The sequence below is a fragment of the Equus quagga genome, unplaced genomic scaffold (genome assembly GCF_021613505.1).
Source record: "Equus quagga isolate Etosha38 unplaced genomic scaffold, UCLA_HA_Equagga_1.0 270_RagTag, whole genome shotgun sequence".
NCBI lineage: Eukaryota > Metazoa > Chordata > Mammalia > Perissodactyla > Equidae > Equus > Equus quagga.
The window spans coordinates 1,104,016-1,130,762 of NW_025799872.1; the positions used below are offsets into that span (position 1 = coordinate 1,104,016).

Genomic DNA, 26,747 nt, shown 5'->3' on the forward strand with positions numbered 1-26,747 from the left:
AAAACCAAGAGAACTGAGTGTTGGAAGGAGGGGAGGATCCTGTGCTGAATGTCTAGAGCCCGCTCTAACCACTTCAGATAGGTACTTCCTGCCTGCATGTGTCCACGACCCCACATCCCCAGCCACAGACACCAGCACACTGTCTAACATTGAGGCAGCCATCTATCTGCCTGCTCTCTTAGCGGAGAGAACTGACGCTAATGGACTGCAAGAACGAACTATGTCAACTTTCTTTATTTGTTATAGGTTTCAGCAATGAGCTCAAGACCCACTCAATAAAAACTTGTGGAATGACTTAATCACTGGTACATATACGTGTAAGTTCTCAAGGAACTTACAAACTATTTGGGGAAAACAGAGGAAACCACTATTTGTAATATAAAGTGGAGTGAAATCAGTGCTGGCAAAGGGTACGGCTAGTGTGCTGGGGAGGACCGTGGAGCTAGAGAAAGCTGCTCCGAAAAGATGACACCCCAGTCAGGGGCTGAGGAAAAGAGCAGGATAGCAGAAAGGGGAGGCTCGGGTTTTTAAAAGAGTAATACTTCTTTGCTTTTAATGTTGTTAATTTGCCCCACTGTGGCAAGACAGAGGTTAGACACATTTGTGCCTGTAAGTGGTAACACCCAAACTCTTCGCTCTGGCAGAAAAACATAGTGCAAAGATGAGCATTATATTTTAAAATACTATTATGTATGCATTATTTATGTCAACATTGATATGACTATGGATGATTTTGGCTTCTTTACATTTTTTAGCAATTTCTAAATTTTCTATTCTGCTATAATTTTGGGGGGAGTTTTAGTTTTGTTCTTTTTAAGATCAGAGTTTCATTTGGGCAAAATGAGAACTTAATTCAAAAACAATATCCTTACATATATACAAGAAAGTCAGTAATTTCCAGAACACTACTCTTATAAAAATTCCATAAATCCTTGAGAACAGTTTAAAAACCGCATTCATACATCTGGCTGAATTAAAATTAAATTTCTCTTTAAAAATGGAAATACAGCATAATAAATGAAGTTAACATTAACTTTTCCTACTCCTGGACACTAAAAGAGTCTAATGGAAATGAAAAAGATGATATCACCCACCAGTAATGGGGAAAAAATGAGTTCGTGAACAAACACACTACGTTTTGATTTATTAAGGCTCCAGCCAGCGTCACTTTATCCCCCATGAGTGATGGGTCACACTGGCTGCCAAAGTCTTCTTTTCCACTAAATACCTTTGTAAATATTGTGGTTGCTCTGGTTTATGGCCATCTCCCTCAGACAGTGTATCAGTGGAAAAGAATCCCCATTCCCAGCAAATGTTTAAACCACCATATGTGTAATCTTCTCGCACTAAGCATGGGTCACAGGGTTTGCAGAAGGAAAGTTATAGGAAAAGACCAGTTCTGGAGGTTATGGCTGGCACATCCAAGACGCCAGAGAGAAACACCCGAGGAGTCAGGAGTGGTCCTCCTTTGCAGATAAGAGTCCTGTCCCAAAGGAGGGTGGGACTCCTCAGTACTCGCCAGGAGGCAAGGGGCCCGACCCCTCTGCAGTGACTGTGGCTGCACCCACGCTCCAAGCACTCAGGCAACCTGGTTTTCATCTCAGGGCATCTGCCTCCACGGCTTCACGGGTGCACGGAGCCACAGTGGCGAGGAGTGCTGGTCTCTATTGCTGTGGCTGTGGAAAGTAGTTCTCTGTGTCCTCCCATGTGTGCTGGGGGAAGGGGCATGGTGGGTGAGCTGACCAGGGACTCTAGAAGCCAGACCAACCTGGGGTCACTCTCAGTTCTCCTACTGCTCAGCAAGGGAGGCAAACCATCTAACTCTGAACCTGGTTCCTCAGTCAGCCCTGAGAGGCTTCAGCTTTCCTCTTCTGTAAACTGGAGGGGAACCATGTTGTCACGGGTGCAGGAGTGACTGAGACACAAGGACCCTGCCCAGCAGACCATGTGTGCGGTGCCTGCGGAACCCACTGCTGCTGGTTCCATTGTCTTTCTCCCATCCCCATCACGTACAGGTGTGCGGGAAGAGGAGAGGACCTGTTTCTGCTGATGGACACACTGAAAATGTCTATTCCTAGGTTATCTTAAAGCTCTACAAGACTATTTAAGTGCTGAATAACATGCATTACATTTTTAGCTTTGAATGCACATTCTCATGGCAAAAAATGACTTACTGTAGTTTTTAAGAATGGAAATTAAACTGTAACTACAAATGTGGTTTTCTTTGTACAAAATTTCTCTTGTAACCTAAACTCTCTTGAACTCTTTCTTGTCAGAATATTACAAGTGTTAAGACAGTTGGGGTTAGAGAAGCAAGGCAGCATCCTGGCTGTAGGGATATAATATAAACCCACATTACCATCCAGGCCCAAACTTAAATAAACAACTATAAAAAGCAGAGGTGAAACTATATTTTAAAACCGTTCCAACCAGTAAAACCAGTGGTTAGGTAAATCTTGCATTTCCATGAATTATCCACAATAAGGAATCCAGGAGGAACAAGAAGTTTTGGGGGTAGACAGAACATCTTGTTCTTCTGGACATGCTGATGCAGTACCTGGGAGAGAGCCAAGCCAAGCTGACCAAATGGAAGTCGGCAATTTGAGCATAAAGCTCAGGAACAGTTTCGAACTTAGAATAGATCTGTAGCTTGTTGGCACATGTTAAAGCAACGTGATTAGTGCTCACTGATGTTTTCTTAATGCATGAACAAGATCACGAGCAAGGACAGGTGGAGAAGAGGCTTTGCAGGACAGGGAACATCGACTTTATGACGTGGACAAAGTGGGGCAGGAGAAGATGATGAGAAAGGAAGTGAGAAAGACAGAAGAAGAGCAGATTGACTTCCAAGAAGAGGGCACTCAATAGAAAATGATGAGGGGGCCAGTTCAGTGGCATAGTGGTTAAGTTCACGTGCTCGACTTTAGTGGCCTGGGGTTCGTGGGTTCAGATCTCAGGTGCAGACCCACACACAGCTCATCAGGCCATGCTGTGGTGGTGTCCCATATACAAAATGCAGGAAGATGGGCAGAGAAGTTAGCTCAGCAACAATCTTCCTCAGCAAAACGAGGAGGATTGGCACCAGACGTTGGCTCAGGGCCACTCTTCCTCACCAAAGAAAGAATGAAAGAAAGAAAATGATGAGAAAGAAGGCTGATTAGATGGCTGAGGGGGCCACTGGGCCGTCTGAGAAGGCATTGTTACAACAGCCATAAACGCTGTGGCAGAATCGCAATAGAACAGGGACAATGGTGGTGAATGCTCGGAGGCCTGTCCTGCAGATGACTTTTTCAAGAAGTGGGGTAGACCATGGGAAGAGGAGTGATGGCAGTTTGAGGACAGGCAGACAGCACATAGGAAGATTCCTTCTGGCTGACAGAAGCTTGAGTACATTAGCAGGTGAAGAAGAACAAATTAGGATTATGCAAACTGCCATGATTCAAGGATGCTGTTAGGCAGGCTCCGCCGTGACACCACAAGACGCAGTCACTGCTGTTCTTTAACGCCTGGGTCAAAGGTCACACTCTTGAGACAACTGAGTCCCAGAGGATGGACGCCTGGGAGGTGTAAATTGACAGCCTGGACTGGCCTGGAGGACTGAGGGGTCTGCAGTGGCCCGCAGCAAGTTCATAGGGAGGCTCTCCGCAGTCATGTGTGAGCGCCCACTTGCCTCCCACACGCTTACTTGCTGCACCTTCTGTTCACCCCAAACCAGGTGACTTCAGAATAGTTTCCTTGATTTGTGTTACACTTATGGTGGCACTTCCTTTATCTCAAGAGGAAAGTACATTTGAAACATATGAATCCCAGAGGGCATCATCCTTGAGAACTGTGCTGCATCACGATGAGACTACCACACTTACGTCCTTACCACATTCCTATTATTTCTCCACCCAGAATATTTTCTTCCCTGAAAAGGATGGTTTCCACTCATGATACTTCTTGGCTTCCAGTCCTAGTCCCACATTTAGAACTGGGTGAGAGACTGTCTCTGGGGCTCTGAACTGGGCTCCACAGTGGCCCTTCTCTGGCCAGACTGTTCCCACTAAGCAAGGCAGCCACGAGCTCTCACAGCCCATGCCTCCTCCTTGAGATCATGCTCTGTGCGCTGACACCCCAGAGGTCCCTGCCCAAGTGGCTTTCTTTCCAGGGCTCAGGCAGGCCTCTTCTCTGGCTCTGTCACCCTGAGGACACACTGCGCGTGTGAGCAACCCTAGACCCAAAGGGTCTGCTTGTATGGGGTTGAGGAGAAACCTGGTGTCCACATAAGCAGCCACAGCTTGGGGTGGCACACAGCACAGGGCGGGAGGGAAGTGTGCTGGGCCACAATCCCACTCCTGGCGCTGTCACATTCCCGTGGAGGCGAATTCTCAGGATTCAGGATTCTAAGTCTGATCCCAGCTTTCCATGTCATTCTAAAGGATTCTTGTCAGAGTGAGAGAACAGAGCCCAGCCTAATGTATTTAACTGTTTGCACATCTGGAATACAGCATGTAAACCTGCATGTGTACACCTGCCTCAGTCCCTACATCCTCTGCAGCCTCCCAGACGTACAGGAAGCCAAACGCAGCCAGGAGGAAGGAGGGCAGGCCCAGGAACAACTGTTTTATCAGATGCCATCTCTTCCACTGCGTTCAGTGCTCAATACGAGGAATTGGACACGTCACTAAATTCCCTGTTCCCATCAAGACCAGCACCAGCATCCTCCAGTCCCACGGCTTGTTCACTGGAGTCTGTCCCCACACCCAGACGAAGGCCACCGGTGCATGTGTCTCTGCCTCACGAGCTCAGCACTGGGACTCAGCCTGTTCCACACGCTGGGACTCCAAGGGCAGGCCAGAGAGAACCTGCGCTGGAAGCCGCCCAAGCACCCACGTGGGACATTTCACCAAGCCCAGCCCTGATCAAACTCCACTCAGGGGGTGAGGGCAGCCCCCGGAGGAGGAGGAAGCTCCAAGCCCTGTGGCCTGACACCACCATCTTAAGGAAGCAGAGCCAAAGAAACACGGAGCCTCTGCTCTAAAATGCTATCGCCAAGTCCAATGTCTGAGAAGCCCCTTCTAAAGCATTCCCAGTAGAACCCTTCCTTTGTGTGGACTCGGCACCCCACTAGGAGGCTCAGCTGGACAGTTCTGCTTATGAGAAAGTTGGGTTTTTTTTTTTGAGGAAGATTATCCCTGAGCTAACTTCTGCCAATCCTCCTCTTTTTGCTGAGGAAGCCTGGCCCTGAGCTAACAGCCATGCCCATCTTCCTCTACTTTATATGTGGGACACCTACCACAGCATGGCTTTTGCCAAGTGGCACCATGTCCACACCTGAGATCTGAACCACCGAACCCCCCGGCCAATGAGAAGCGGAACGTGCAAACTTAACTGCTGCACCACTGGGCTGGCCCCGAAAGTTGGTTTTATAAAAAATTCAGCCCAAATCAACTGGCTTGTGTCCTCTGTCCGTTGATTCTGGTTCTAGCGTCTGAAGCACAACAGAACAAATCCACAGCCTGTTTTCACACCTGCAGTCTCTTCTGCCTTCATTCCTCAGTCCCTCCAAACCGCTCTGGTGAGCAGAGGCGTCCCCACACCTGGCAGGGCTGCTTCTCTCAAAAATCAAGTAGCCAAAGGTGAGCGAGCCCTTTGTGCTACTTTCTGCTCCACTGGTCTGTTGTTCATCCTGCGTCATTACCAGGCTGTCCTCATTATTGCAGCTTCTCATGAGAGCTGATATTTAGGGCAGAAAGTCCTCTAGCCTTGTTCTTCCTCAAGAACGGCTTGGTTATTTTTTGACCTTTGTATTTCCACATACATTTTAGAATTTGTCAAGTTCCACCAAAAAGAAAAAAGAGGCAAACTGTTATGATTTTGAATGAAATGGCATCCACTCAGGTCAGTTCGAGTAGAAATGGTCTTTGCAATCCTAAACGTTCCATTCCCTGACGTACCTCCCCTCCTCATGCTGTCTTCTTTAATTTCTCTCAACATTTTCTCTGAAGATAGCTCTCTCCTTTTTGGTTAGATTTATTCTTAAGTACTTGATATATTCTTTAATAGACTTGATATTTAAAGTAAATCTTTTCCTTAATTTCATTCTCTAACTGTGTGAAGATATAATTGATTTTTATATATTATGTATCTGGAAAGCTCTTCAAATGATTTTAATAATTTATCTGAAAGTTATTTTGGATTTCACACATATACAACCTTATTACCTGGGATGAATAAGAGCTTTTTCCTTCCTTCACCAAATTTTCTTCTTATACCTTTTTTTTCTTACTTTACTGCACTGTCCAGGACCTTCATGGGGACTGCTTGTGTATTCCAGTATTTCACCATTGAGCATTCTTTTAATAACAGCTTTCCAGAGACGTAATTTTCATACCATAAAATTCCCCCTTTTAAAGTATACAATTCAGTGGATTTAAGTATATTCATAGTTGGGAGCCATCACCACTACCTACTTTTGGAACATTTCGATCACTCCAGAAAGAAATTCTGACCCCATCAGCAGCCACTCTCCATACTGCCACTCCAACTCCCACCCTCCTCACCCTAGCAACCCCCTGTCTACTTTCCGCCTCTGTGGATTTGCTGGTTCTGGACATTTCATACAAATGGAATCATGCAATACGTGGCTTCTTGCACTGAGCATAATGTTTTTGAGCTTCATCCACATTGTTGCATGTATCAGTCTTTGTTCTTTTTTATTGCTGAACGATTTTCCACATTTTATTTATTCATTCATCAGCTGATGAATATCTCAGTGGTTTCCACATTTTGGCAGTTATGAATAGTGCAGGTACGAAATTTGAAATTTGTGTGCAAGTTTTCATGTGGATGTAAGTGTCCACTTCTCTTGCAAATAGCCAGAAGTGGAAGCATGTGGTTTTCACAGACACTCTGTCAGACTACGGAGTTCCCTTCCATATCTAGCACAGTAAGAGTTCTCTTCTTTTCTTCTTTAAACACTAAGATGACTATATAACGTTTGGATTTTATCCTACACCAACCAGATATTTCTTGAGTAAACCCAATGTAGTCATGATTTATCATCCTCTTTACATACTGCTGGATTTGGTATGCTAAGATTTTAGTTTTATTTTTTAAAGATGGGCACCTGAGCTAACACCTGTTGTCAATCTTCTTCTTTTTTTTTCCTTCTTCTCCCCAAAACCCCCCAGTACATATTTGTATATTGTAGTTGTATGTCCCTCTGGTTGTACAGATTTTAGTTTTATTTGAATCTATGCTCATTAGTCAGATTGATCTACAATTTTCCTTTCTTGGAATGTCCTTGTCAGGTTGTAGTATGGTTACACTGGCCTTAAAAAATTATTTGGTACAATTTTTTGAATAATATACACCTTTGGTATTCTTTGTGGGAAGGTTTGAAATTACAAATTCAATTTCCTTAGTAGTTACAGATAATTTAGATTTTCTATTTCTTCTTCTGTTATATTAAATTGTATTTTTCTAAGAATTGCCCATATCATCTAAATTTGCTGCCATAAAGTTGTTCATAAGTCCTCTTCTTTTTTAAACGTCTTCAGAATCTGTAGTGAAAGCAATTTTTCTGGTCCTCATACTGGTAATCTGTGCTTTTTTCCTTTTCTCCTGCATTAGTTTTGCTACCAATTTTACTAGTTTTGTTTCAAACCCCCCTGCTTTTGGCATTGTGGATCTTGTCTGTTGTATAACGTTCTCATTTCATTGATATTTTTGCTCTTTAATATTTCTGGCAAACACCCCCAGGGCAAAAAGCTGCTCTTGGGTCCTCTCAGATATGGGCCCAGTGATTCCTCACAGTCTTTTTTTTTTTCTGTTCCCCTAAGCTAACATCTGTGCCAATCTTCCTCTACTTTGTGTGAGGGATGCTGCCACAGCACGGCTTGATGAGGGCAGGTGTAGGTCCATGCCTGGCCAAACCAGCAAACCCTGGGCCACCAAAATGAGGCCCATGAACTTAACCGCTATGCCACCGGGCTGGCCCCTCACGGTCTTTTTTACCTCACTGATGATTTTAAGATGTGTTTACAGTGATCCAGCTTTTTTATTTGTCTTTGATGGGAAGGTTGGTAGAATCACCCAACCTGACAGTACTGAATATAGAAAACTGAAATTTTTAACTCTGTACTTTGAAAATTTTTGCCCTTTGTATGTATGACTTATTCAAAAATATGAAAATCACTTAAAAATAAAGTAGCAGGAAACAAGCATTTTATATACTTCTGGAGGGAATACACATTACTAGAATCTTTTTGGAAAGCAATCTGGAACATGCACCACAACTCAAAAAGCACATTCTGTTGAGGGGAAATGTCCATGCACGGGGGAGGAGGTGACTCCATCACGTCCACCCACGGGGGTGGGGGTGACTCTATCATGGCAGAGTTCCACATTAGTGCTCCACTTCAATGTGAATATTCCTTGGAGAGGGTAACTTCGATAAAAGCAAATGAAGCAACGGCCATACTTGTGTGAATTAGCTAAATGGCATGTGACTAAGGCAGAGGAAGGGATATGGAGCAGACCTGAACGAAGCAAGATAAGACTCTCATTTCTGAGAGGGGCCCTACTTAAAATTCCTACAATTTAGCTTCCTCTGGGTGTTATCTACAAAGCTGCCACAGGGAAAGCAACTACAGCCTTAAAAGAAAAACAGGCTCACTGGAACTGTATACTCCAGAGGTGAGCAGACTGAAAAGGTGCCTTTACTGCAACACAAATTCTGGAGATGGACTGCGCTGGCCGCCCCTGTGGTCTGGGTGCTGAGGGACCTGCTCACATCCTGTTTGGTGACCAACACCAAACTCTGCGGATCGCTGTCAGTGCCAAGTTTCAGGACACAGTTATGGCTGCAATAATAAAGGGCAGGAAACTCTAGTATCAGCATTTTCCATGTACTCCTGTGGTTAAAATAGTTTCTGCAGAAAGACTCACATCCATAAGCCACGAGTTTTCGAGCAGGGACCTCAGAGACTGCACAGCTTGGCTGTCTGCAGCCTTGTCAATCTGGCTTGGTCACTACTGCTACCTGAAGTTACTCCTTTTTCTGATTGTTTAAACTCTCTCTTAAAAAGTTATTCTTTTGCTGATCTGGTTATAAAAACCTCAAAACATTATAAAAATGCAGAATTACAGTAAATTCCCCCTATAATTCCATCACCCAGAGATAACGACTATTATTTATTCTCTAGGAAGATGCTAAATTAAGAGAAGGTGAGCTAACAGCACAGGTACTGTGTTGAAATTGCAGTTTCCTCTGGTATACTGTGGACAACTCTGCAACCCGTAGAACAGCTTCTTTAGTCTCTCTACCTGGCTCTACGGCAGCCCATTGTTCCCCATCAGCATACCATGGTTGTTTCCTTCTTTTTTTTTTCATGATTATAATGCTTCCAAGTACCTTCCTAGAGGCACACAGAGAAAGAAGTGTTTCTATAGTGGATTCCTAGAAGTGAAATGCTGGGACAGAGTATAGCTCCTGTTAAGTGGTCCTCAAAGAATCTAAGTTTCTGTTTGCCCTAAACAATATGTCCAACACTGCATGACACTAGCATTTTTTTTCCTTCCAAAATAATGTATGTATTTCAAATCAGGCCACATTTTTTTAAAGACTATTTTTTTAGAGCAGTTTCAGTTTCAGAGCATAATAGAAAGGAACATACAGAGGTTTCCCATAATCTCCAGCCCCCCCCCCCCCCCAATTATCAACATCCCCCCCAGAGGGTACATTTGCTACAACTGATAAACCTACACTGACACATCATCACCCAAATTCATTGTTACATTAGGGCTCACTCCGGGTGTTGGACATTCTATGTGTTTAGAAAACTGTACAATGACATGTGTCCAGCACTATAATATATAGTAGTTTCACTGCCCCAAAAATCCCCTGTGCTCCACTTAGTCAGCCCTCTCCTCCCTAACTCCAGGCAACCACTGATCTTGTACTGTCCCCAGTTTTGACTTTCCCAGAATGTCACACAGTTGGAATCACACAGCATGCAGCCTTTTCAGATTAGCTTCTTTCACTTAATGATGGACATTCCCGGTTCCTCCATGTCTTTTCATGGCTTGACAGCTCATTTCTTCTTAGCACTGAATCGTATTCCATTTTCTGGATGGACCACAGTTTATTTATCCATGCTCCTACTGAAGGATATCTTGGTTGCTTCCAAGTTTCGGCAATTATTAATAAATCTGCCATAAACATCCATGTGCAGGTTTTTGTGTGGACATAAGTTTTCAACTCATATGTCTATTTTCATAAGAAACCGTCAAACTCTCTTCCAAAGTGGCTGCACTGTTTTGCATTCCCACCAGCCGTGAACAAGACTTCCTGTGGCTCCACAGCCTTGCCAGCATTTGGTGTTGTCAATGTTTTAGACTTCTGCAATTCTAATAGGTGTGTGGTGGCATTTCATTGTTGATTTAGTTTCCAAAACTCTTTCCTGATTGTGCCTATATATTTTTGGGGGGGAGGTGAGGAGGGACTCCCATCTCGAATGTTAGAATCTTCCCAAATGTTTGATGATCCTGGGCTATCTGCTCTCGAGTAAGCAGTAACAGGGTTAGGCAATCACCAAAAGCTCTCAACACGGGGGTGGAGATGGTCAACTCTGTGCTTGTACTGAGGAGTGCTAGTAGCGAGTCTGGATTCTGAACACGGAGCTCCCCGTTCCACCCATCACCCAAGGCCAAGTGGATGAGAACACGGATTCACTTCAGGGGCAGATGCCTAATACCAGGAACAAGGCCTGGAGATGTCACGAGGACTGGGGTCGTCTGTCCTGACCCTTGAGTGCAGTTTCCCAGTGAGCTTCACCCTTCCCAGGATCTGTAATTTCTAAGGCTGGAACACCCACGGAGCTGTCCTCTCCCACAGACAGCCTATCTGCCTTCAGTCCTTAAGGAATTTCTCAAAATGTCTGGTCTTCTAATAGTACTAACTGTTTTTCAGTGCACTTGTACATTTTAAAAAATATGTATAGTTGTTATTTTTAGGAATTTGGTGGCCCATTTGCGTAGTCTGTCATCTTGACTTGATCTATCCAGGTCATTTTGGGAAAACAAAGATGTAGCTCCTCTCTGTCAAATAATTTGGACTCCTGAGGTAGAAGAATAAAAATTAAACAATAGATATTATAGAATTACCTAGTCTTTGACAGGCACTTTGTATATGTTATTCATTTTATTTGCACAAGACTTTGAAAGGGAGGCACTATCATCCCCTCTGTACAGAAGAGTAAACTTCAGTCAGAAACAGCAGTGACTCGTGCGAGGTCCCCGCAGCAGCAGGGCGGGCCTGCAACTCTGACCGGTCGCTGACCTGCTTACTTGCAGACGAAGAAACCGAGGGCAAAGCAGACACCTGACTGGCCAGGGTGACTGTCATCAGATGACTCTCAGCTCCCTTGAACATTTTCCTGTTACTGCTTCAAGCTGGAAGTTACATAATTTCCAGTGACATTAATAAGTAACAGCTTTTTGGTAACAATACTGTGTGTGTGAGGCGAGGGTAGGCAGCAGCGAGATGTGGAGAGAGTTAAATAGCCCAATCAGAGGCGCCCCAGGAATGCAGAGTCCTCGACCTTGGCAGCACTGGCATCTCTGCAGTCCCAAGAGCTCAAGCGGGGTCACGCCGGCTGGTATGAACAAGAAGCTTTTTTCACGCAAATAGTCTACGAACACCCACATTTCTCAGTCAAGCTCCGCGTCCAGGCTTCCAGCTCTGCCTTCCCAGCCTACAGACAGACGTTTTCTCCCCCTGCCGCTGCTTTCCACTTTTCCTGTGAGTTAGAAAAAATATTTCCCTTGGTAACCATTTTCCCTGGTTACTCTCTTGGCTGATTTTCTGCACAAAGAACTGAAAGGCATTTATCCCCAAGGGAAGCAGTTATTTTAGATTTCACTAAGAAGTCAGTTAACATTTTTCAACATTCCCTTCCGTCCTTTCTTTGTTTTGAGAAAAGCTCTGGTTTTGTTTCATTTTCAGCTGGAGACTTAAATGACACCAAGCAAAGCCTACTTAGTTTAGATTTCCAGGTAAAAAAGTTTTAAATTTTAAGTTTCTACTAAAGCATGTGGAATGGTTTTAACATCGGGGTGTTTTATTTTGCAAGTATGTTTAACATTTGAGGAAAATAGCTTCTACTAATAGATTTTAAAGTGTGCATTATTCTGTTTACTTGTTTTTCCAGGATGAATACTTCCCAAGTATATCAGATTTTATGGAATTAGGATTCAATATAATTTTGTATGTTTCAATAGAATTATGTGCTCAGTAGAAGACTAAGTTGGTTTGAAAACTTCATTTGTTCTCTATTTTTAAGTCCTGAAAGAACATAAGGGATTAATTAAAAATGTGTTTCATTTTTACTGCTGAGTAAAGTTAAAAGGGATAATAGACATCTCATGGCTTCACGTATAAGTTTAAACTCTAATTTAGTATTTTAAAAGCCTACTTAAGACAGTTGATGAAAACCTTTAGACAGAGAAAAAAAGTAAGTTAACCAAGATTCACAGACGATCTTTAATGTTCAGATAAACATAGTAAGTTACAGAAGGAAAAATTTACTTCATTAAAATAATCCTCCTGTGGTTACAGTGCCATAAAATTTTACTTCTAGAAACATATTCACTCAATTGCAAAGTTGCGGACTAAAGTAAATACTAAATGCATTGTGAAATTCTACAAATCACTGAAAATAACAGACCTAGGCATCAATTGTAAAATTGAATTGAAAGCCCATTCCATAAAAATTATTTAAAAATTTCAATGAGACTATTTAGATTCTGATTTTGTTAAAATTAAGGTAGTTCTGTAAATTTACTTCTATACATATCTATTCAGATTTCTGGATAAGTAATAAGTAAGCCAATTTGGGTGGAAAAAAAAGAGAAAGATGAAGGGAGACGGTTTCCAGGCTGGGATCCTGAGAGAGAGAGACCTCAGGCAGTGCCTGCTGGGCGGGTGCTCACAGGAGCCTGGGACAGCAGGGCGCTGGGACCCTCATGGAGCTTACCTCCAGAGCCTCGGGTGCAGGGCCTGAGTACTCATAACTCTTGCCCACCACAGGATGGAGACTCTGTCATACGACGACAGAGCAAGAACATTTCCGTGGATGTGTCTTGTGCAAGCGTGGCGTTCACACTCTCTTTCAGAGCCCACGCCCCCTGTCACTCGCAGGTCTACTTCAGCCTGTCTCACAGGCCGGCGCTCATCTCATATGTGTCCCTGCTGCTTCTCCTATTCCTTTCTCACGTAGCAGCTGGCTCTCTGAACTGACTTTTGTGACTTCAGCTGCTTATCAGCTAAGGGATTTGCTCCTTCCTTACATTCTGCATGTTAGTTTTTCTAAAACTAAAGCAGATAACAAAAAGTTGTTCTAATATAGCTTTATTTCAATGGCCTATATAGCACAGGTTCTGAAATGACTAATCAATGTACATGTGTAGTGAACCAAAGTTTGCATGCTGAGGTTAAGACAATATGAAGAGACTTTCCAGGCTGCTATTTGCTGAGCTAGGAAACATGGTGGCAAGTCAGAACAGGATCCAAGTACAGCCCAACTAGAGGAGGATGATTCTGCTGGATGAAGTTGTAAAAAGAACCACTGCAATTCAAGAGGGTAAACTAAGCAGATATCACTCTCTCTTCTCTGACCAAACCTCTAGAAATAATAGAAGATATATTACCAACAAATACACACTGAATATACAGCTGCACTAGGAAATAAGAAGTGTTGCTCCCAGTGAGACAGAAACTGTGAGGAGTCCTTCAAAGATAGAGACGATAAGAATGAATTTAAAGAGGGAAAATGTAACCTTGAATAGGTATGGGAGAGAACTAAGCAAAAGAGAGCTTGTGTGGAAAAGAAAGAAGTCATTAGATTAAAAGATCCCAAGAAGAATAAATTAAAAGAAAAAACCCTATACATTATAGTAAAATTTGTGAATATTAATGATGAGATGAAAATCTGAAAAAAACTTTTATAGAGAGAGGGGAAAAAAGATCTCTTACAAAGAGATGAGAATGAGAGTTAAGTTAAACTTCTCATCAGTGAGACTAGATATAAGAAATTAATGGAACAGTATCTATAAAGTATTGGAGGAAAGTGATTTTAAAATCATAATTCTTGGGACTGGCCCAGTGGTGCAGCAGTTAAGTTCACATGTTCTGCTTCAGTGGCCCGGGGTTCGCCAGTTCAGATCCCCAGTACAGACATGGTACCGCTCAGCAAGCCATGCTGTGGCAGGCGTCCCACATATAAAGTAGAGGAAGACGGGCATGGATGTTAGCTCAGGGCCAGTCTTCCTCAGCAAAAAGAGGAGGATTGGTGGCAGTTAGCTCAGTGCTAATCTTCCTCAAAAAAAAAAAAAAAATCATAATTCTCTTTCCACTAAGCAGAATGATATTTTCTGATATCTAAGAATTCAAAATTTTTACAACCCAAAACATTCTCTTAGGAGAAGAGGATATATTTCAGCAGGAAATAAAATTAACCTGAGGGAACTTCTGCTTCTGATGGCAGACTAGGCAATTCAGATGAATCCACCTGCTGAGAATAACTAGACATGATAGGAAAAATAACAGGGCTAATCTTTAGGATAGGACTGAAACCTGAAGAGGTCTGGAAGAGTTTTTCTTCTGGAGGCATCTGTGGATTCAGAAGAGGTGGCTGAAAAGCTTAGTGTAGCTTTAAAACAGCTTCATGAGGTGAGAGAGAAACCAACCTCGAGGAGCAGGGCCTGGCAAGCGGCTTGGGTGGCAGGAAAAGTGATGCCGGTGACACACCAGGCTTTGGCTGGAATCCACAGTGTAATTCGTAACTGGGTCTAGTGAAGCTCAGCTTTAAATCACTCAGTCTGTGATTGGCAGTGTCCTTACCTTCATGCCCAGAGCAGAAGTAAATCCTTTTGGGATAAAGACTATATCATCCCAGGCTTCAAAGTATTTTCATGATTTTTCATATAAATGTCTGGCACTCAATCAAAAGCCATGAGACATAACAACACGGCTAAAAGCCTAAAGAAATAACTGACAATAGAAATAGACATATAGAGGGTCCAGAAAACGGAGTCTTCAGACACAGACTTGAAGATAAACGTGATTCATGTGTTCAAAAAAGACAAGATTGAAAATTTCAGTAGAGAATCAGAAACAATAAGAACCCACTGAAACCTTGAAAAGAAAAAAAACACAATAACAGAAACAAGGAAGACAATGGACGGACTTAATAGCAGATGAACCACAGCTGAAGAAATAACTAGTGAATCGGAAGACAGAAGAATAAACAGGGTGAATCACGGAGTGACACAAAGGTGAAAACACAAGGGAGGGAAAGAGACATTAAAGACATAATGAGAAGGCTATCATCCATGTAATTGTAGTTCTAAAAAGAGGAGAGAGAAGTAGAAAAGTACAATTTGACAAGATAAGGGCTAAGGAGTTTCCAAAATTGATGAACATCAGGCCATAGATTCAAGAAGTGCTACGAATCCCAAACAGGATAAAAAAAGAAAATCATATCTATGTACAACAGAGTAAAACAGCTGACAACCAAAGCAGAAGAGAACATCTTAAAAGCAGACAGAAAGAAAGCTACTTTTAAAGAAGAAATAATTATTAGATTGACAGATGACTGTTATAGAAACTATGGAAACAAGAAGACATTGGAACAAAATCTTCAAAATGCTGAAAGAAAACATTTGTCAACCTGGAATTCCATATCTAGCAAATATACCTTTTCAGAATGAACATAAAATATAAACATTTCAGACAAACAAAGAATTGGTCATCAGTAGTCCTGCACTAAAGGAATTACTAAAAGGTGTTCTTCAATCAGAAAGAAAATAATCCTGATAGAAGATTGAGATGCAGGGAGGAATGAGAAGAAACCAAAAGGATAAATGTTTAGGTGAATATAAATCAGGGGTTCTCATCTGAGGGCAGGATGATTCCCTCCACCTCCCAGGACACATCTGGTAATGTCTGGAGACATTTTTGGTTGTCATAACCGAGGGGAAGGTGCTAGTGGCATCTATTGGGTAGACGTCAGGGATGCTACTAAATATACAAAGGCCAGCCACACCACAGAGAAGAATTATCTAACCCAAATATTAGTAGTGCTAAGGTTGAGAGAGCCTGATCTGAGGAAACTTTGAGTATAAAATAATAATAATAATAACCTTGAGGGTGCAACATATAAAGAATTAAAACATACGACAAAAGCAGCAAGTGTGCCAGGATGAGGTAAGTGAAAATTTGTCCTGGTTCTTACATTGTCCAGGAAGAGCTAAAGGTACTAACTTATATTAGACTTGATAAATCAATGATGTATGTGGTAATTGCTACAAAGAACAGAATAGTGAAAAGTATATAATTACTAAGGGAATAATAAAAACTAAGCAATCAGGTAAAAAGAAAGCAAACAAGAACGAAACAAAACAAAACAAAACAAAACACTGAACAGCCAGGACAAATAAAAAGCAAATAGTCAGAGAACAGATTTAAATCCAACATAAGTGTTACATTAAATATAGACTAAACGTTCCCATTAAAAGACAAAGATTGTTAGAATGCATTAAAAAATACAATGTGCTAATAGAAAGTATACTGAAAATATAAGACTATAGAAAGGCTGAAAGTAAAATGATGCAAAAAATGTATTAAGCAGACATTAACCAAAAGAAAGTTACTATATTATTAAAGTAGATCTTATGATAAAAAACACTATTAGAGATACAGAAAGTACCTAAAAATAAAAGCACCAGAAAGAAATAATAATTCTAAACCTGTATATCCCTATGACATAACCTCAAAATATATTAAAAAACATAACCAAAGTGATTTATAAATATTAAACTACATCCAAAAATAAACACAAGGGTTAATATAGTTCAAAAACAATGAAGACTCTCTTATTAAATTATTTGTAAATTAACAATTAAAATTAAGAACACAAAAATACTTCCAGGAGATATGTGCACAAGAATGCTTTGAATAGTGAAAAATCAGAGAAAATTAAATACGTATCACCAAAATGTTTGTTAAATAACTTATAGGATGAAAATGGAGTACATAGACCAGACAGAATTATATACATTGGCATATATGTCCACAATTTATCACTGCAAGGAAGAAAATAGGGTGCAGCATAATATATAGCCAACAATTCCATTTATGTTTAGAGGGGGTCATGAAAGATACAATAAACTAGGAAACTATGGCCCATGGGCCAAATCCTGTCTTTTAAACAAAGGGCCATCAGAACACAATCATGCCTATCCATTTACCTATCATCTATGGCTACTTTTGGGCTACAATTGCAAACCTGAGTAGTTTCAATAGAGACCGTTGGCCTGCAGAGCCAAAAATATTTACTCTATGAACCTTGAATAAAAAGTGTGCTTACCCTTGAACTAAACTATGAGTTATGATTAAGGCAACTTGTCTTTTCTGCCTTATACAGATATGTATCATTTTGATTTTAAAAATATGTCCTATTTTTATAAATTTAAACATGTTTTTATAAGCACTGATCTAAAAGATGTAGAATTCAGGAGAGAGAAAACTGTGTGGACATGGCTTTACTCTTTAATCTCTTATGGGCTCTCATGTGGACAGCACATTGCAGCTCAACCTAAGGAAGACCCTTCTGACAGAGCCGTCTAAACAGGGATGTGAGGCCTAAGGAGAGACAGAATTCCCCATCACTGGAAAAATACATGTCATCAACGATTTATTCGAAATCTGCGTTCTATACAGTGAAGCAGCATTATAAATGACACAGATTGCTAGGGAACAACAGGATCACTTGAGCACAACAGAAATACAAACTGAACGCAGAATCAGAAATCATGCAATCCTGACAACGTGTGCACATGCAGGAGACTCAGATCAAAAGAAAAGACTATCTTGAGTTAGGCGAAAATCTTGGGAAAGAGATTACCATCTGGAAATGATGATTTATTTATAACTAAGCACTAAAAGACCCCATCTAGTTACAATTCATTCGATTTTGCCTATAAACAACATGTGCCTATCTTGAAAAAGTTTCAGTAACTCTATTTCTCTAAACCAGGGTTTCTCGATCTCGGCACTACTGACATCTTGGGCTGGCTAACTCTGTGGTGGCAGGCTCTCCCAGGTGCTGTGAGATGTTTAGTAGCATCACTGGCCTCTACACATTGGAAGTCTGGAGCGCCCCTCCCAATTGTGACTAGGGAAAACATGTCTAGACATTGCCAATGTCCCCTGGGGGCAAATCATCCCTGGTTGAGAAGCACTGCTGTAAACCACGACTTGGCAAACTTTTGATGCAAACTATTTTAGGTTTTGCAGTACACACTTAGTCTCTGCCCAGCTACCCAACTCTGTCACGGTGGTGCAAACGCAGTCATAAGTAATACACAACAAATGAGCATGGTTGTTCCAATAAAACTTTACACATGGATAGTGACTTTTTCTTTGCTGAAGATTTGCCCTGAACTAACATCTGTGCCAATCTTCACCTATTTTGTATGTGGGACGCCGACAGCATGGCTGACAAGTGGTGTAGGGCCAAGCCTAGGATTCAAACCCACGAACCTGGGCCACTGAAGCAAAGCTCACTGAAATTTAACCACTACATCATGGGGCTGGCCCCCTGGATATTGACATTTTAATTTCATATTATTTCATCTCTCATGAGATATTATTCTTCTCCTAAACTTTAAAATCATTTAAAAATGTAAAAACTATTTTTACATTGTGGGCTGTCCAAAAGCAAGCAGCAGGCCCAATTTGGCCTTTGATTCCTAATTTCCTGACCCTGATCTAAGCTACTGTCAACCCTACAGCCTGGTCCTCAAGGTCCTCCCTGCTATGGCTTCACTTCTGCCTGAGGAAAGACCTGAGATCACACAACATTGCTAAGTAGCTGAGACCAGCTAGGGTTGTGGATCTTACTCATTATGTGATTTAGACATGTGATTCCAAAGCCACTCCCTTATTCTGAATATTGAATTGGTAGTCCTATCAAAACACAGTGGTGGAGACAATGAAAAATTAAAGTGTGCATATTTAAAGTGTACCTGTAAAATCATGACCACAATCAACAAAATAAATGTCTATCACCCCCTAAAGTTCCCTCATGACCCTTGGTAGTCTCCTCCAGCTGCCTGCCTGACAAACCCACTCCCCGTCTCACGACAACCACGGATACACTTTCCCTATAGAAAAGTTTGCATTTCTACAGTTTTATATAAATGGAATCATGTATGTGTCCTTTTATGTAAAACTTCTTTTATTCAACATAATTATTTTGAGATTCACCCACGGTGACTGCTAAGCAGTATTCCACTGTATAGATATGTTACAATTTGTTTATCCACTAACACACTGATGGGCATTTAGATGGCTTCTACTTTTTGTCTAGTACAAAGTAAGCTGCTATGAACATTTGTACACGACTCTCTGTGTGGACATGTGCTTTCATTTCGCTTGGGTAAATATCCAGGAATGGAATAGCTAGGGAAATGATAGGTGCATGTTTAACTTTTGAAGAAACTGCCAAACTGTCTTCTAAAAATGTTTATGCCGTTTTACATTACTAACAGTATTGTATGAGAATTCTAGTTACTCCATATACTTGTCAGCACTTGCTAGAGCCTGTCTTTTTAATTTTAGTGATTTCTGTAGGTGTGTAGTGGAAGCTCACTGAAGTTTTAATTTCCTTTTCCCTAATGACTAATGATGTTGAGCATCTTTTCACATGCTCATTTACCATTTGTGTATTTTCTTTGGTGAAGTGTGTTCACAGCTTTGGACTGTTTTAAAAATTGGGTTGTTTTTCTTATGATTGAGTTGTAAGACTCCTTGTTCTTGATTCAAGTCCTTTGAATATATATTTCAAAAATATTTTTCCACTATGTGACATGTCTTTCCATGTTCTTAACAGTGTTTTGTTTTCACTTTTTTTGTGAGGAAGATTGGCCTGAGCTAACATCCGTTGCCAACCTTCCTCTTTTTGCTTGAGGAAGACTGGCCCTGAGCTAACATCTGTGCCAATCTTCCTCTATTTTACGTGCAATGTGCCACAGCATGTCCCGATGAGTGAGTGGTGCTGGTCCGAGCCCAGGATCCAAACCTGCAAACCCCGGGCCACCAAAGCGGAGTGCATGAACCTAACCACTATGCCACCTGGCCGGCCCCATTAACAGCACTTTTTGAAGAGAAAAAGATCAAATTTTGATGAAGTGCAATTTATTTTTAAAAATATTTCATGCTTTTTATTGTCATATTTAAGAAATCTCTGTTAAACCCAAGGTCACCAAAATTTTCTTTTTTTTCCTACAAGTTTTATACCTTTTGCTCTCACATTTATCTATGATCAATTTTTGTGTTGTGTTTTGTATATGACCATGCAATTGCCCCAGTCCTATGTGTTGAGATCACCCTTTCTACATTAAACTGTTTTGATACCTCTGTTGAAAACCAACTGACCATACGTGTTTAGTTTCTGAATTCTCTGTTCTGTTCCATTGATTTACCTGTCTATCTTAACACCAATATCACACTATCTCTATTTCTCTAGCTTCATAATAACTATTCAAAGGTAGTGTTAGTCCTCCAAATTTCTTCTTTTTTCCAAAGTTGCTTTGGCTATTTTAGGTTCTTTGCATTTCCATATAATTGAGAATAACCTTTCAACTAAAAAAAGGCTTCTAGAATTTTGATTGGCTTTGTGACAAATGTATAGATTAATTTGGGGGAGAACTGAGAATGTATAACTGAGTCATCTGACCTATATACACAGTTTATACCCCATATACAGGTGGTCCTTATCTCAGCAACGCTTTATGGTTTTCAGGGCAGCGATCTTCTAAAGAAGTGTAATATAGTATTTCACATTTTTATGCTATTATAAATGATGTAGTATTTTTATCCTTATTTCCTGATTGTTGTTAGCATATAGAAATAATCTGGATTTCTGTATATTGATCTTGTATCCTGAAACCTTGCTAAACTCTCTTATTGGTTGTAGGTGCTTTGTTTTGTAGGCGATATAGGATTTTCTACATAGATGACCAGGACATTTGTGAATAAAGTCAGTTTTACTTCTTCCTTTCCAATCTGGATGCATTTTATTTCTTAGTCTTACCTTACTATACTGGCTAGGACATCCAGTAAAATATTGACTAGAAGTGGTGAGACCAGATATTCCTTTCATTGTTCCTGATCTTAAGAGGAAAACACTATTTCACAATTAAGCATGATGTTAGCAATAAGTTTTTAATATATGGCAATTATCAGGTTTATGTTCACAGTAAGTTACAACTGATGAACGTACATTGACACATCATTATCACCAAGTCCATAATTTACATTACACTTCACTTTGGTGTAGTACATTCTATGGGTTTGTACAAATGTATAATGACAGGTATCCATCATTATAGTATTATACAGAATATTTTCACTGCCTTAAAAATCCTCTTTGCTCCATCTATTCATCATTCTCCTCAACACCAACCCTTGGCTACCACTGATTGCTTTACTGTTTCCACAGTTTGCCTTTTCCAGAATATCAGAATTGCAATCATGCAGTATGTAGTCTTTTCAGGTTGGCTTCTTTCACTTAGGCATACGCATTTAAGGGTCCTCCATGTTTTTTCATGACTTGGTAGCTCATTCCTTTTTAGCACTGAATAATATTCCACTATCTGGATGAACCACAGTTTATTCATCCATTCACCCACTGAAGGACATTTTGGTTGCTTCTAAGTTTTCCCAATTGTGAATAAAGCTGCTGTAAACATTTGAGTGCAGGCTTTCGTGTAGACATACATTTTCATCTCATTTGGGGAAATATCAAGGAGTGTGACTTCTAGATTGTAGGGTAATAGTATGTTTTGTTTTACAAGAAACTGCCAAACTGTCTTCGAAAGTGACTGTGCCACTTTGCATTCCCACCAGCAAAGAGTAAAAGTTCCTGTTGCTCCACACTCTCACTAGCATTTGGTGTCAGGGTTCTTGATTCTGGCATTCTCATAGGTACGTAGTGGTACCTCAGTGTTTTAACTTGCAAGCGATCTAGTGTTTTTAAAATCAGTATTTTAGACAGGAAAGTAGAAATTTCGAGTAGATGTGTCTATTTTTTCTTGCAGTTCTACCAGATTCTGCTCCACGTATTTTCAAACTGTACTGTTCAGTGTATAAAAGTTTAGGATTGTTCTGTCTTCATGAAGAATAGATCCCTTTATCACTACACAACGGCTCTCTTTATGCTTGGTGATATTCTTCTTCATGTTTTATTAATATAGCCATTCCACTTTTATTTTGATTAGTGTTATGATGGCATATATTTTTCCATCTTTTTGATTTTAATCCATTTGTATCTTTATAGTTAGCAGGAGTTTCTCATAGGCAGCATATAGGAGAGTCTCTGCATTTTAATTGTGGCATTTAATGAATTTACATTTAACATGATTTATACATAATGTTTTGGATTATCTTTTATTATTCCACTTTAGCTCCTTTATTGGCTTATGAGCTGTAGCTCTTTCTGTTCAGTGGTTACCTCAGGGCTCACAGTGTGCATCTTGAACACATCACAGTTTACCTTCAAGTGTCATCACTCCACTTTGCTTACAGTATAAGAACCACACAGCAGTCTATGTACATTCCTCCTTCCTCCTTTATGCTTCTGTTGTCCTACATTTCACTTCTACTTAGGTTATAAACCCCAAAATACAGTATTACATTAACACAACTGTTAAACAGTTGACTATTAACAATTATCTTTTAAACAGGTTTAAAAATAAAAAAAGAATATTTATCTACATAATTGAAATTTCCTGTGGTCTTCATTCCTTTGTGTAGATCCTGAATTTCATTTGATATAATTTTCCTTCTACCTTACCATTTTTTGTAGTGCAATTCTGCTACAGATGAATTCTTTCAGCTTTTCTATGTCTGAATAAGTCTTTATTTCACCTGTATTTCTGTGGCAACTGCCAGAGCATGACAACTGACAGACGGGTGGTGTGGTTCCCTGACCAGGACACAAACCCAGGCCACAGCGGTGATGGTGTTGAATCTTATCCATGGGACCTCCAGGGCAGGCATAACTGATGGTAGTTTACTGCTGTTTTTACATGGTACAGTCACACTCCCTCTCCCAGACAAAGAAAATTATAAAGCTAGAGAATAAAAGAATAAAATAGAAGAGCTAGGAAAATGGGTTGTGGATGATGTTAGTCACAGAATGACTTGGCAGAGAGGTGGAGAGAAATCTCCTGAGTAACTTCTGAAGACCTACAACAATGTGGTCCAGAGAGGGTGGCAAACTACAGCCCGGGGGCCAAGTCCAACCCGCTGCCTCTTTTTGTAAGCAGAGCTTGATTGGCACAAGCCACACCCATTTGTGTACATATCATCTGCTTTCATGCTGTAAGGACCTAGTGGAATAGTCATGACAGAGAACATATGGCCCGTAAAGCCTGAAATACTTACTATCTGGTCCTTTATAGAAAACATTTGCTCATGCCTGGTCTAGAGATAAAGATAAGATGTTAAAAGTTTTTGATTCTGATAGAAAAATTCTAAATTCTGATTTGGCAGTAATACTATAGCACATAGCCCATATATCACATGTGTTATTTCTCAAAGATGCTGCTGGGGCAAACAGGCAATTACAAGCCAGTTTTCAGAGGTAAAAATTGAGTCACCACTAACTCTGAAATACTGTTTCATTCTCATTCTAGGAACTGGATGGTGAAAAAGCAAGCATGAAGTTTACAGGTTTGTTTTTTCTTCTGATTATCATTTTTCAAATTGACTTTGGACAAAATGAAGAAACTCCTAGGAAGCAAAGGAGGAAGATGTACTACGGAAGAGTGAGGAAAGGTTCCTCGCCCACCCACAGATCCAGCAGACAGCTTGGAATTCAGCACACGAGGGTGGCCACACCAGCAGCAGCACTCCCCGTGGTTAACCTGGATTACAGCACAGAGGAAAAGTCTGAATCCTTTTCAAGTTTTCTTGGAGTAGAATCAAGCTATAACGTGTTACCAGGTAAGAAAACATATGAGAGAGAGAACCTCTAGGAAGATAATTTTCAAAAGAAGATCAAGTTATTATAGTATATTTTGGTTTAATGTACAAAGATAAATTTTGACGTAATTAAAAAAAATCACTTACGGAATGTACTTATAATACAAAATTAGTTAGCCTACAACTATATTTACAAAACCATAGTTACGATTTTGGTTTATTTATTTCCAGTCTGTTTACTATGCCATGTATTTTAAATAGTTGTAATCATAATATAGATAACATACATATAAATTTGTAAACTGCTTTTTCATTTATCATGATTGGTCATCTAAGATATAGAAATAAATTATTCAGATGATTCTATGAACACACGGTTATTAAATATTCTCAACCAAAAATGGAGTTAGGCCACTGAATTTATTTTATATAGACTAAACTACTAAATTTTTAAAGATCGAAAAGATGGGAAATTTTGCCAAAGATTTCAACTAGGGTTTTTCTTTTTTTAAAAGATCTTATTTTTCCTTCTTCTCCCCAAAGTACCCCGGTACACAGCTGTATATTTTTAGCTGCGGGTCCTTCTAGTTGTGGCATGTGGGACGCTGCCTCAGTATGGCTTGATGAGCAGTGCTAGGTCCACGCCCAGGATCTGAACCGGTGAAACCCTGGGCTGCCAAAGCAGAGTGCGTGAACGCAACCACTCAGCTATGGGGCCGGCCCCCTCAACTAGGCATTTTTAAAAACTAGTATTTAATGGTCCGCATTTTTCCAGGTTTAGAAGAAAAAAGTAATTATATTATACATATGTTATCATTACATAAAACTTTCAAAAGACAAAAGAAAATATCACCACGCAATATTCTGTGGCTAATACTCTTCATACACTGTCTCCAGAAAAACAAATATTTCTGAATGACGTTATTTCTACAAAGTTAACAGAAATAACATACAATTACCATGAAAACAGACAGTTTAGGCCACATTTACAGCATGATGGGGAGAAGAAAGAGTCTGGAGGCAGGGAAACCTATTCAAAAGACATCATAATAATAGTGTAGCCATAACTGCTAAGGAAATATGAGGTCAACTTCCTTACTTAGGTGGAAAGATATCCAAGCTATAATAACAGAAAATAAAAAAGTTAAAAGTAGTACACATGATGTGATCTCAAATATGTTTAAGAAATATGCAATATAGGGTAATATGCATCTAAAAAGTATAGAAGATATACACTAAACATTTCTCAATTGTCCAAAAATGTTTTCCAGCGGTTTTATATACATATATTTTTTATTGTGGTAAAATACACATAACATAAAACTCACCATTTTAAAGTGTACAACTCAAGGGCATTTAGTACACTCACAATGTTGTGCAATCATCCTACTCTCTAGTTACTGAACATTTTCTTCACCCCAAAAGGAAACTTTTATAAGCTTTATAAGGAAACTACATATTAAGCAGTGACTCCCCATCTTCCCCTACACCCAGCCCTTGGCAGTCACTAATCTTTATGTCTCTGTGAATTTGCCTATTGTGGATATTTCCTATGAAAGGAGTCATACAATATGTGGCCTTTTGTGACTGGCTTCTTTCACTTGGCATGTTTTCAAGGTTCATTTATGTTGTAGCACGTATCAGTACTTCGTTCCTTTTTATGGCTGAATAACATTCCATTGTCAGGATATGCCACATTGTGTTCATCCATTCATCTGTTGATGGACATGTGGGCTGTTTCCACGTTTCAGCGATTGTGAATAGTGCAGCTATGAACATTTGTGTATAAGTTTCTACTTGAACTCCTGTTTTCAATTCTCTTGGGTACATACCTAGGAGTGGAATATGAGGTACCCAAAAGCTAGGCCATATGGTAATTCTATGTTTAATTTTGAGGAACTGCCAAATGTTTTCCACAGAGGCTACACCATTTTATATACACACCAGCAATGTACAAGGATTCCACTTTCTCCACATCCTTACCAACATTTGTTATTCCATTTTTTTAAATATAGCCAATATTGTGGATATGAAGCATGATCTCATTGTGGTTTAATTTGTATTTCCCCAATGATTAATGATGTTGAATGTCTTTTCACGAGCTTGTTGTCCACTGTATATCTTTGCAGAAATCTCTATTTAAATCTTTTGCTCATTTTTTAATTGGGTTGTTTGTCTTTCTGTTATTGAGTTAGAAAAGTTCTTTATGTATATTCTGGACATTAGACTATTATCAGACACAATTTACAAATATTTTCTCCCGTTGTGTAGTGTCCTTTTTCTTGACAATGTCCTTTGATGCATCAAATTTTTAACTTTGATGAGGTCCAATTTATCTATTTTTATCTTTCGTTGCTTGTGCATTTGGAGTCATATCTAAAACTCCACTGCCAAATCCAAGGTCACAGAGATTTACACCTACATTTGCTTCTATGAGTATTATAATTTTTGCTCTTATATTTAGGTTTTTGATCCACTTTGAGTTAATTTTTGTTTTTGTTGTGAGGCAGGGGTCCAACTTCATTCTTTTACATGCGGATATCAAGTTGTCCCAGTACCATTCCTTGGAGAGCACTTTTTCCCCATCAAATGGTCTTGGCACCCTTGTCAAAAATCAATTGGTTATAGATGTATGGTTTTATTTCTGGACTCTCAATATTCCAGTGGTCTACATATTTATCCTTATGCCAGTACCAGACTGGCATAAACT

General features: G+C 40.1%; 2 protein-coding genes across 7 annotated transcripts in view; one reads left to right on the forward strand and one right to left on the reverse strand.

Moving 5' to 3' along the window:
- LOC124233902 (centromere protein P-like) overlaps positions 1–26,747 on the reverse strand; it is a 222,405-nt gene that overhangs the window by 27,664 nt on the left and 167,994 nt on the right. The window lies entirely within an intron of this gene.
- Positions 11,445–26,747, forward strand: part of LOC124233897 (extracellular matrix protein 2-like) — a 39,720-nt gene continuing 24,417 nt past the window's right edge. The window contains exons 1-3 of one of the 6 annotated variants that reach the window (XR_006887173.1): positions 11,445–11,645; positions 11,993–12,042; positions 23,749–24,058. Coding sequence is in view for 5 of the 6 variants with exons in the window: in XM_046651180.1 (XP_046507136.1) it covers positions 11,531–11,645; positions 11,993–12,042; positions 23,749–24,058 (475 nt within the window). In the remaining variant the exon portion in view is untranslated. Of the gene's footprint in view, positions 11,789–11,992; positions 12,043–23,748; positions 24,059–26,747 lie in introns of all 6 variants that reach the window. The other 5 variants (XM_046651180.1, XM_046651179.1, XM_046651182.1 and 2 more) reach the window with 5 other exon arrangements.